At 41.7% G+C, this 12232-nt stretch overlaps 1 protein-coding gene across 6 annotated transcripts in view; it reads right to left on the bottom strand.

Moving 5' to 3' along the window:
- LOC124035969 (ataxin-2-like) overlaps positions 1 to 8008 on the bottom strand; it is a 35268-nt gene extending 27260 nt beyond the window's left edge. For all 6 annotated transcript variants that reach the window (XM_046349967.1, XM_046349968.1, XM_046349970.1 and 3 more), the window contains exons 1-3: positions 7531 to 8008; positions 2772 to 2805; positions 2471 to 2530 (exon numbers count right to left, since the gene is read on the bottom strand). In XM_046349967.1, coding sequence (XP_046205923.1) covers positions 2471 to 2530; positions 2772 to 2805; positions 7531 to 7610 — 174 coding nt within the window. In that variant the 5' untranslated portion in view covers positions 7611 to 8008. The remainder of the gene's footprint in view (positions 1 to 2470; positions 2531 to 2771; positions 2806 to 7530) is intronic.
- Between the last annotated feature and the right edge of the window lie 4224 nt (positions 8009 to 12232).

Raw genomic sequence — 12232 nt, 5'->3', positions numbered from 1 at the left:
TTTTTCCCTTATTTTGTCTGTCATAGTTGAAGTGGACCTATGACGGAAATTGCAGGCCTCTCATCTTTTTAAGTGGGAGAACTTGCACAATTGGTGGCTGACTAAATACTTTTTTTGCCCCACTGTATCATTGGTTGCCATCCTTGGGTCATGCAAAACATATCCAGAACTTTTATAATATATATTTTTATTTAAATACGTTAAATGGGAACGATATGATATTTGGCCATGTCTCCCAGCCCTAGTTCATACACGCAGAATTACAGTCTTAGCTTGATAAGCTACAAATCAATAGTTTGAAAGCTGTTTACTTGAAGCTGTGTAGCATTCTTTTCTCTATATTGTCCCCCACCTGGGCCACCCCCCTAGCAATTTGAATTCCAGCCAATAAGCTTTAGCCCAAACAATTTGAGTGAAAGCTAGCAAGATGAACACACACAGCAGAGTGAGAACGAGAGCAATGACGTGGTGCACATACAGTTGAAGTCGGAAGTTTAAATATACTTACGTTGGAGTCATTAAAACTGGTTTTTCAACCACTCCACAAGTGTCTTGTTAACAAACTATAGTTTTGGCAAGTCGGTTAGGACATCTACTTTGCATGACACAAGCAGTGTTTCCAGCAATTGTTTGATATTATTTCACTATCACAATTCCTGTGGGTCAGAAGTTTACATACACTAATTTGACTTTGCCTTTAACCAGCTTGGAAATTCCAGAAACTTGTCAAGGCTTTAGAAGCCCCTGATAGGCTAATTGAAATCATTGGACCTGTGGATGTATTTCAAGGCCTACCTTCAAACTCAGTGCCTCTTTGCTTGACATCATGGGAAAATCAAAGAAAATCAGCCAGGACCTCGGGGAGGGGCATCCTAGAAAGAAATTTCCAAACGCCTGAAGGTACCACGTTCATCTGTACAAACATTAGTACGCAAGTATAAACACCATGGACCACACAGCTGTCATACCGCTCAGAAAGGAGACGCGTTCTGTCTCCTAGAGATGAACGTACTTTGGTGCGAAAAGTACAAATCAATCCCAGAACAGCAGCAAAGGACCTTGTGAAGATGCTGGAAGAAACGGGTACTAAAGTATCTATAGCCACAGTAAAACAAGTCCTATGTCGACATAACCTGAAAGGCCGCTCAGCAAGGAAGAAGCCACTGCTCCAAAACCGCCATAAAAAAAGCCAGACTACAGTTTGCAACTGCACATGGGGACAAAGATTGTACTTTTTGTAGAAATGTCCTCTGGTCTGATGAAACAAAACTAGAACTGTTTGGCCATATTGACCATCGTTATGTTTGGAGCGAAAAGGGGGAGGCATGCAAGCCGAAGGACACCATCCCAACAGTGAAGCACGGGGTGGCAGCATCATGTTGTGTGGGTGCTTTGCTGCAGGAGGGACTGGTGCATTTCACAAAATAGATGGCATCATGATATAGGAAAAATGTGGATATATTGAAGCAGCATCTCAAGACATCTCAAGCATCTCAATGGGTCTTCCAAATGGACAATGACCCCAAGCATACTTCCAAAGTTGTGGCAAAATGGCTTAAGGACAACAAAGTCAAGGTACTAGAGTGGCCATCACAAAGCCTTAACCTCAATCCTATAGAACATTTGTGGGAAGAACTAAAGGTGTGTGCAAACAAGGAGGCATACAAAACCTGACTCAGTTACACCAGCTCTTTAAGGAGGAATGGGCCAAAATTCACCAAACTCATTGTGGGAAGCTTGTGGAAGTCTATCCAAAACGTGTGACCCAAGTTGAACAATATAAAGGCAATGCTACCAAATACTAATTGAGTTCATGTAAACTTCTGACCCACTGAGAATGTGATGAAAGATAAAAAAGCTGAAATCACTGAAATGTCAGAATAATAGTATATTCTGAAAATAAAGTGGTGATCCTAACTGACCTAAGACAGGGGGTTTTACTATGATTAATTGTCAGGAATTGTGAAAATTAGTTAATGTATTTGGCAAAGGTGTATGTAAACTTCCGACTTCAACTGTATGTGATGTAGTACACAATTTTCGGGGACCCTTTTGTTTCATGAGCGTCACTTTCAGAATTACTGACTAAAAAGTATACAAAAGTACCAGAGAATCATTTTAAAACAATGAGTAATCACACATGGCGTAATTATTGCAAGTGCAGATTTGGTGGACAAACATGTGACTATTGCTTGCTTGATATGCAATACAATGCATTTTTGACTCCATGTGACCCCTCTTCAGTGACTCGACAGCTCTTGTAGCGTGCTGTCATCAGGATTCCAGCGACCATTAACTAAAACTATGTCCACTATTTCCCCTGCGCTGAGGAGTGGGGACAACTTCCATATATAGCTTGCTCTGCTACCTCTGTCTATGGCAATATGTCCTCAGTTTGGTTTTGCCAGCCTTGATCATGTATAAAGTGATGGGGGGTAGCAAAGAATAATAAGAACAGGAGGTTACATACCACTACTGATGTCAAGACATGGACCATCCTCATGTTTGCATACACACCGTTGAAGACAACCTGAAAGACAAAAAAAACATGTATCATAGAATTCAAACCTGAGAGCCCAAAACAAAATAACTCCAAAGAAAACATCTGCACTCATTGTGGACAAAGCCTGTGACAAACCAAGCAACTGAGTACGTACCAATAGTAAATAAGATAGCCTAGATTGTGAAATTGAAAGGTATCTCCCAACTTCACCTGCCCATTACAAATAAATGGGATTGAAAAATGTAATAAATTATTAAACTTAACTTACTGCTGCCGAAGTACCTTTGGTACTATGCCGTCCCCTGAAAAAAGACAAAAATAATGGTCAATATCATTTGTCATTAGGGCAAGTTTTACTAGAAATATGGCCTGCTCACTAGGTGTGCAGTGGTTACTTCACTTTACAACAAACACACAATCATTTCCTTTTGGATTAGGAAATATGTGACTTGAATTACATTCATACTAGACCCCCGCATATGATGAGAGCTCCATTGTATATTATATGCATGGGTCTGGACTCCAAAGTGAAACATGACCAAAAACACAAGCATTGCTGGGACGTACTGTAGTCCTGCCAATAGTTCACTGTCAAAATAGACTGAAATGCTGCTGAAATCACGCCCATCGGGTTAACGGTAGTTCTTACAAATGTCATCTTTCAAGGGCACAATTTTACTACATAAGCAGCAGCGACAACGCCAAGGTTGAAAGCCCGTCGTCGGTCTCATAATTAGTAACGGGACTTGTGATTCTCCATACCCGTTAGAGCACGTGTCAAACTCATTTCACAGAAGCCGAGTGTCCACTGCTTTTTGCTCCAACCTTGTACTTGATGAATTAAGGTCACTAATTCGTAAAGGAACTCCCCTCACCTGGTTGTCAAGGTCCTAAAAACAAAAACCCACAGACAGTAAGCCCTCCGTGGGACAAGATTGACACCCGTGTTAGAGGTTCGCTAATGAAAAGCCTCGCAACTGTTTTCCAACTGTTATTGGCGATACTTTCTTCGTTCCCGATTCAGTGACCAGTTGCAGTTGGTTTGACAAAATCCAGTGAAAACTCAGCAAGATATTAAATCCACATTTTGCACAGAGTGAAGTTCCCTCACCATTTTAGCTGCCAGACAACTTGCATTTCCCAACATATTTGCAGGAACTAGTCATTTCCAGATAATGTGGCCACATCAAAGACGATACAGCAGGGTTCCCCAACTGGCGGGCCACATTTTATTAGGCCCCTCAAGTTTTCTATTGGACATAAGTGTGTAAAAACACCAGCAAATCAACTCGAAGTGATAAGAATTTTGGAAATCTGTTCCAACGTATTCCCATGCATAATAGAGACATATGTGCTCGTATACAAATGTAAGCAAGGTTTGAAATTATTGTTTTTTGTTTGGGAATTTTTGGGTTCAATTTGCAGTCTACATATGATTTGTAATCATGTTCCGGACCCCCTGATTATCCTCTCCAGGAAAAATACGATTTTTTTTATCGGCCAGCAGCTGAATCTAGTTGATGATTCCTGCAGTACAGTATGAAGACATCACGAAACTGCTTCTTCAATAGAAGCGATGTCATGGCAACGTTAGCAAGCATAGCGCATAGGCAAAAACACATCAACCGGTCTTGCGGTCATTTCGTGCTGAGCTGCGCATGTGCAGGCCATCAAATGAAAGGCACTCTTTCAATATAAATTAGTTTGACAAAAAATGAAAACATGCGTTTGTCACTTTCACAAGGTTGTTGTACTGACAGGTTCAGTTACTTAAGACATTTACTCGAATCTAGGTTTTGCCTATTGAATTCGAGAAAATATGAACTAGAGACTAATTTTTACTTCTCCCATTTTACTTTCCAAACCCGTTTGGTCTGTTGATTGCGCTTCTCGTGACATGTCCCTGAAAGTATTGTCCCTGACAGTTCACTCAGGCCAATAACCATTGAAAAATAAATGGTCAGTTACTGTCTGCTTAACGTTGGCTATTCCATAGATGGGTTAGGTGACGTCATAAATTGTGCGCAAGCTTCAATGGGGCATTAGTCCATGAGTTGATGTTATTCTGGATGGCCAGATAACTACCAACATTGACAAACTGCCACGTGGAAAATTGTAAGTGACTAATTTCAGCTAGATTAATCTTGTTTTTGACTGATTTCATGTCAATGCTAATATGGCTAAAATCGCAAGTTAACAATGTATGAGAGACGTTCTCATTGTGAAAATGTATTTATGTTTTCAATAAACATTGGAGAAATATAGTTTACATGTTGGCAACCATCTAAGCCAGCCCAGTCTGTGATAGCAGCTAGATCTGGCCTACTTATAAACTGAAACACATTTATATAAGTATTTAGACACTTAGTACTTTGTTGAAGCACCTTTGGCAGCAGTTGCAACCTTGAGTCTTCTTAGGTATGACGCTACATGCATGGTACACCTGTATTTGGGGAGTTTCTCCTATTCCTCTCTGCAGACCCTCTCAAGCTCTATCAGGTTGGATGGGGAGTGTTGCTGCACAGCTATTTTCAGGTCTCTCCAGCGATGTTCGATCAGGTTTAAGTCCAGGCTCTGGCTGGGCTTATCAAGGGCATTCAGAGACTTATCCTGAAGCCACTCCTGCTTGTTGTCCTGTTGGAAGGTGAACCTTCGCCCAAGTCTGAAGTTCTGAGCGCTCTGGAGCAGGTTTTCATCAAGGATCTCTCTGTACTTTAATCCATTAATCTTTCCCTTGATTCTGACTAGTCACCCCGTCCCTGCCTCTGAAAAACATCCCCCAGCATGTTGCCACCACCATGGTTCACCGTAGGAATGGTGCCAGGTTTCCTCCAGACGTGACGCTTGGTTTCATCAGACCGGAGAATCTTGTTTCTCATGGTCTGAGTCTTTAAGTGACTTTTGGCAAACTCCAAGCAGGTTGTCATGTGCCTTTTACTGAGGAGTGGCTTCTGTCTGGCCACTCCACCATAAAGGCCTGATTTGGTGGTGCTGCAGAGATGGTTATCTTTCTGGAAGGTTCTCCCATCTCCACTGAGGAACTTTGTCAGTGACCATAGGGTTCTTGGTCATCTGACCAAGGCCCTTCTCCCCCGACTGCTCAGTTTGGCCAGCTCTAGAAAGAGTCTTGGTGGTTCCAACTTCTTCCATTTAAGAATGATGGAGGCCACTGTGTTCTTGTGGACCTTCAATGCTGCAGAAATTGTTTGGTACCCTTCCCCAGAACTGTGCCTTGACACAATCCTGTCTCAGAGCTCTACGGACAATTATTTGGCCTCCTGAATTTCAATTCTCATAGCAAAGGGTCTGAACCTTATTTAAGTATATGTTTAAATGTTTTTATAAATTTGCCAACATTTCTAAAAACCTGTTTTCACTTTGTCATTATGGGGTATTGTGTATAGATTGCTGAGGATTTTTATTTATTTTAGAATAAGGCTGTAACCTAACAACATGTTGAAAAAGTCAAGGGGTCTGAATACTTTACAAAGGCACTGTAGATGACAGCACTTTACACAGTGCAAACAAAACATATCTACTCACATGCAAGAAGCATATCTCACTCTGTACAAAACAGATTTCATATCTTTGTGTTTTTGTTGAACCAAGGACAGTTCGAAGATAATTTTTGGGCCAAATCGAGAACAAAGGCGGCATCACCAAGAACACGTTAGTTTTAAAATCTATGGCAGCGTATGTATAGGGCTTTCTTGTAACACCCAGTATGAAAACATATACTGAACAAAAATATAAACCCTATATGCAACAATTTTACTGAGTTAGTTAAAATAAGGTAATCAGTCAATTTAAATTTGAAAAAGTATGCCCTAATCTATGGATTTCACATGATTGGGCAAGGGCCCAACCACTTGGGTGCCAGGCATGGTCAATCGGAATGAGTTTTTCCCCCAAAAAAGGGCTTTATTACAGACAGAAATAGTCCTGTTCCATCAGCTGACCAGGTGGCTGGTCTCAAACGATCCCACAAGTGAAGAAGCCAGACGTGGAGGTCCTGGGCTGGCGTAGTTACACATGGTCTTTAGTTGTGAGGCAGGTTGGACGTACTGCCAAATTCTCTAAAACAATGTTGGAGGCAGCTTATGGTAGAGAAATGAACATTCAATCCACCAACAGCTCTGGTGGACAAACTTGAGACATCTGTGGCATTGAGCTGTGACAAAACTGTACATTTTAGTGGCCTTTTATTGCGTATAATGCCAGGTGGATGGATTATCTTGGCAAAGGTGATATGTCACTAATAAGGATGTAGGACCCTTTATTTCAGCTCATGACACATGGGACCAACACTACATGTGGATTTTATATTTTTGTTCTGTATAATTATCACATTGCTGATTGTTGCAAAACGTTTTGCAACAAACCATTTACTCAAAACGGAAACTCAAAGAGTTTCTATTGGACAAAATCAGGTAGGTCCCTCCCAGTTTCGATTGCTCCTTTTATTTATGGCTCTGAAATGGTAAACGGTTTCCGTAATGAATTACCCCTGGCTTACAAATTGGTAGCTTGAAATAGCCGACTTATTCAATAATACCATTTGATGCTGATACAATGGCATGAATTAATGGTAGTCTGCTAACGTAGCCTAAATCTAGTGAAGAAGTTAGTTATGTAGTACATACGTTTGATTAGTTGCTGTATATACACAACCTCTTGTCACAGGACACAAACCAGCAACCACTGCTAGTTTTACTAAATGTTATCAATACTCGTTAGCTACTAAACAGATGGAGCTACCAAAATAACTAAGTACCGCAATACTGCTGGATTGTGTGTCAGCATGATTCGTAGGCCTAAAAGCTAGCTGGCTGGCTAAAAACTTGACCACCACCAACGACGTAGTAAGCAGTCAGGCCCCACTGAAATGTGCATTCACATAACACACGTTTTGACGTTTATCGCGGAAATGTCAGATCCTGTAACTAATAGCAAAATTAGCTTATGTTCATTTTCAAACGTTGGCATTATATTTGCTAACTAAAATGTCGACTGAATAAATCACCGACCTGCCCAAATTCTGTCGTCCGGCCCCAGCGGCAGCACCACCGCCGGGTTTGCGATTACCACCGGCCTGCTTCATTGACATTATCCCATAAACGACAACGTTTGCGGTGTGTTCCTAATATCTCAAAAACACTATACACTGTAACCTAATGATGAAAAGATAATGTTAGGCTGAGTTAGCGAGCTAGATAGCTTTTTTTAATGACCGCTAACGTCAACTTGCTAGTTCAGCTGCTCGCGCAATGTGATTCAAAACCTTAAAGAACCTTGCTAGCTATTAGCTTATTTAGCAAATAGCAGGCTAGCTAACGTATGTGTAATGCCTATTAAAATAGAACAGTTAGCTATCCTCTTTAAAAATGAATGACTTGAACCTCCGGTCAATTTATTTTTCGATATGCTCCAACGGGATTTTCAGCTATCTCCGATTCTCTCTTCGTTGCTAACAGCGAAAGGAGCCGGCTTCTTCTTCTTTGAGGTTTGTTGGCAGACTCCGCTCAGTGTATTGTCGCCACCTACTGTACGGGGTTGTAAAATATCCCCAAAAACAAAAGATGTCATACACCTACTTTCCAGGCACAACCTGTTAAATCAAACACAACGTACGCAATCTGCTTGCGCATGTCATGATTAACTGATCATGCCCTCGAAGCAGGTGTTTGTTGGATATATTGTTACGGGGCAAACCGTGACAATATATCCAACTAACATTGGCTTCAAGGGCATTATCACTTTTATACAACGGGTTACCAACATATTCAAATGATGATCGACATATTTTCATTAAACGTTATTTTTCTCAATTTATTCGCACTAGTTCATCTTTCCACAATATATAGTCCCGACACAAATCTAGGGACGTAGGTCGTCATTGTAAATAAGAATTTGTTCTTAACTGGCTTGCCTAGTTAAAACAAATAAAGGTTTGATAAATAAAAAGAGAAGCGACGCAGTCGTTCGTTATTTTTGTTCTGTATCTGTAGTCGCGACCCAGTCCTTCGTTCTAACTGTTCCGTTGCCATACTGACTGGCAACGTTCCTATCCCTTGCTTGCTAACTAGCCAACTATGGCTAATTTACAATCATGTCAAAAATTGCAGCCAGAATAACAGCAAAGTAGGCGCATTTGCATTTGTTTAAGCTGTTTTCGAGTTGAGATTTATTTGGAAACATCCATAACAATGAGTTTATGATGTGCGACTTTGCCTGGCAGAAAAAAAAATGTGCTCTCTTGTCAGGACACAGTTCAGACAAAAGAAAGACAATCCATGGCGTTCATTTGAGCTGATATTAATAAATTAAACCATACATTCGCGTTGTGATCCACCAACAGCTGACGTAGTTATAGCTACTTATTGTGTCACATGTATCTGTACATTCCCCTGGATTATGCATTGGTTGAAATATCTTGCTACTACTTCGGCTGCCTTGCTTCAGCCTTTTGGGTGTTGTGCCGAAAATCTCCCCTTGACAGAACCCCCCTTCTAATTTCCTTAATTTTGTGGCTATTCAAATACTTTGTGTGGCACACATCAGAGTCAAATACTTTATAAATGTATGTGTGTTATATTAAACATAGAGGAGGGAGTAGGGCGGAACTTTGCCAGGGAGGGCACCGGGTGACCCCGGGTACTGGAGAGCGCTGAAGAGGTGGGGTTCGCCCAGGGCGCCAGACAAGCTAGAACCGCCACATACACTTGAAACAAACAGCCACATCGAAAACTGCCGACAAAAATGCTTTCTGCTACTAAAATCAGTGAAATGTAGGCTAATCTGACAACGGAGTGAAGAGCAGAAATCTCAACTAGCAAGCAAGTCGCAGCAATGAAGAACGGGGGGATTCTTTGAGATGGTGCTGCGGTGTTCTCTGTTTTCGGCCAGGATGTTGCTTCAGCGTTTTCTGTCTGTGTAGTTTCTGGACTGTGTAGTCCCGATGCTATGATTTGTATATATATATATATTTTTTTTTATATCAAATCAATACATAAAGCACATGAGGGAACACAAGCATACATAGTTTACAAACAATAGACAATCGAGCGAGGGGGTATAATATCACATTACAATTACACAGGGATCTTAAGGGACATGCATATACTTACAATTCTAACAGCTTTTTTGTTAGTAGAGCATTTAACCTGCTTAAAATACAGTTCAATTTATTTTTGTAGGGTACGAAAATGTGGTTTTCTGTTGGAAATTTACATTTGTGTATATGAAATTTGGCCCAAAAAATAATGAAATTAATTACATAAAAATGATTCTGCTTATTTCTATTGTATGTAAAGAATCTAAACAGTACATCTCTCCACAATAGTGTAAAATATTCATAAATGTGTTCAATTATAAACCTACTGATGTCTTGCCACAGTTTTCTTACATGTATACAATGCCAAAAAAAATGCACAACTGTTTCTGGGTGGTCATTACAAAAGGAGCAATTTGAGTTGATGTTGTCCTTAAACTTCTTTATATAGTGGTTGGCAGGATAATATTTATGAATCATTTTAAAGGAAACTTCCTTAACTTTGTTAACAAGTAGGTATGTATGTGGCAACATCCAAACTTAGACTTGGTTTTGGTAATTTTTTCTGTAAGGCTATTAAGACTCTATGCAAATGGTAACAGCTCTATCAAATTGAAATATGGCACCTCACCTAGATTTGAGTTAAAGAGAGGAATTAGTCAAGGTTGTCCTATCTCTCCGTTCCTGTTTTTATTAATCACCCAACTTCTTGCAAATTCTTTAAATAATAGTCCTGTACAAGGTATTTCCATAGCTGGTAAAGAAATTATTATAAGCCAGCTGGCTGACGATACCACACTTTTTCTGACAGACGCTAACCAAATTCCCATATCGATCAATGTGATACAATCCTTTTCCAAAGCGTCTGGTCTATATCTTAACATTAAGAAATGTGAATTCATGGCTGTCAAAGATTGTGTGACACCTTCATATTATGGTATTCCAGTAAAATAAGAACTTACATATTTAGGCATAACCATTACAAAGGATCAGAAGTCTAGAGGCTTACTCAATTTTAACCCTCTTATTAAAAAAACCCAGAAGAAACTAAATCAATGGCTACAGAGGGACTTATCTTTAAAAGGTAGAGTCCTAATAACCAAGGCTGAAGGTATCTCTAGACTAACATATGGTGCTCTATCTTTATATCTTGTGTTATGCTGGTGAATGAGGACCCAAAAGCGACTTAACGAAAACAGAGTCTTTATTCCAGTATATGACAAAGGTAATAAACCTGGAAAAATCAAGAAGAAAACAAAACAGGAAAAAAATTAAATCCACTCGTAGTAACGAGGACAGACTGGAGACTCGACCATTGACTGCAGGTTGCTTCGGGAAGGCACCGACCGTAGCAGACTAAGACACCTGCTCACACGCAGCATCTGAAGGAGACAAAACACGACAGGGCGAGACAAGGACACAGAACAGCGAACATCATACAAGGATCCGACAAGGACAGAAGCGGAAAACAAGGGGAGAAATAGGGGCTCAATCAGAGGGCAAAATAGGGGACAGGTGTGAAAAGAGTAAATGAGTGAGTTAGGAGAATGAGGAACAGCTGGGAGCAGGAACGGAATGATAGAGAGAAGAGAGAGAGGGAGGGGGAGAGAGAGGGATAGAAAAAGGGAACGAACCTAATAAGACCAGCAGGGGGAAACGAACAGAAGGGAAAGCACAAGGACAAGACAATATATGACAAAACATGACAGTACCCCCCCACTCACCGAGCGCCTCCTGGCGCACTCGAGGAGGAATCCTGGCGGCAACGGAGGAAATCATCAATCAGCGAATGGTCCAGCACGTCCCGAGATGGAACCCAACTCCTCTCCTCAGGACCGTAACCCTCCCAATCCACTAAGTACTGGTGACCACGTCCCGAGAACGCATGTCCATGATCCTACGTACCTTGTAAATAGGTGCGCCCTCGACAAGGACGGGGGGAAGACGAACGGGGCGCGAAGAAAGGGCTTGACACAGGAGACATGGAAGACAGGATGGACGCGACGAAGATGTCGCGGAAGAAGCAGTCGCACAGCGACAGGATTGACGACCTGGGAGACACGGAACGGACCAATGAACCGCGGAGTCAACTTACGAGAAGCTGTCGTAAGGGGAAGGTTACGAGTGGAAAGCCACACTCTCTGGCCGCGACAATACCTAGGACTCTTAATCCTACGTTTATTGGCGGCTCTCACAGTCTGCGCCTTGTAACGGCAAAGTGCCGACCTCACCCTCCTCCAGGTGCGCTCACAACGTTGGACAAACGCCTGAGCGGAGGGAACGCTGGACTCGGCGAGCTGGGACGAGAACAGAGGAGGCTGGTAACCCAGACTACTCTGAAACAGAGATAGCCCGGTAGCAGACGAAGGAAGCGAGTTGTGAGCGTATTCTGCCCAGGGGAGCTGTTCTGCCCAAGACGCAGGGTTTCTAAAAGAAAGGCTGCGTAATATGCGACCAATCGTCTGATTGGCCCTTTCTGCTTGACCGTTAGACTGGGGATGAAAACCGGAAGAGAGACTGACGGAAGCACCAATCAAACGACAGAACTCCCTCCAAAACTGTGACGTGAATTGCGGACCTCTGTCTGAAACGGCGTCTAACGGGAGTCCATGAATTCTGAACACATTCTCAATGATGATTTGTGCCGTCTCCTTAGCGGAAGGAAGCTTAGCGAGGGG

The sequence above is a fragment of the Oncorhynchus gorbuscha genome, linkage group LG05, assembly GCF_021184085.1.
Source record: "Oncorhynchus gorbuscha isolate QuinsamMale2020 ecotype Even-year linkage group LG05, OgorEven_v1.0, whole genome shotgun sequence".
Taxonomy (NCBI): domain Eukaryota; kingdom Metazoa; phylum Chordata; class Actinopteri; order Salmoniformes; family Salmonidae; genus Oncorhynchus; species Oncorhynchus gorbuscha.
This window is presented reverse-complemented; position numbering and strand designations above follow the sequence as displayed.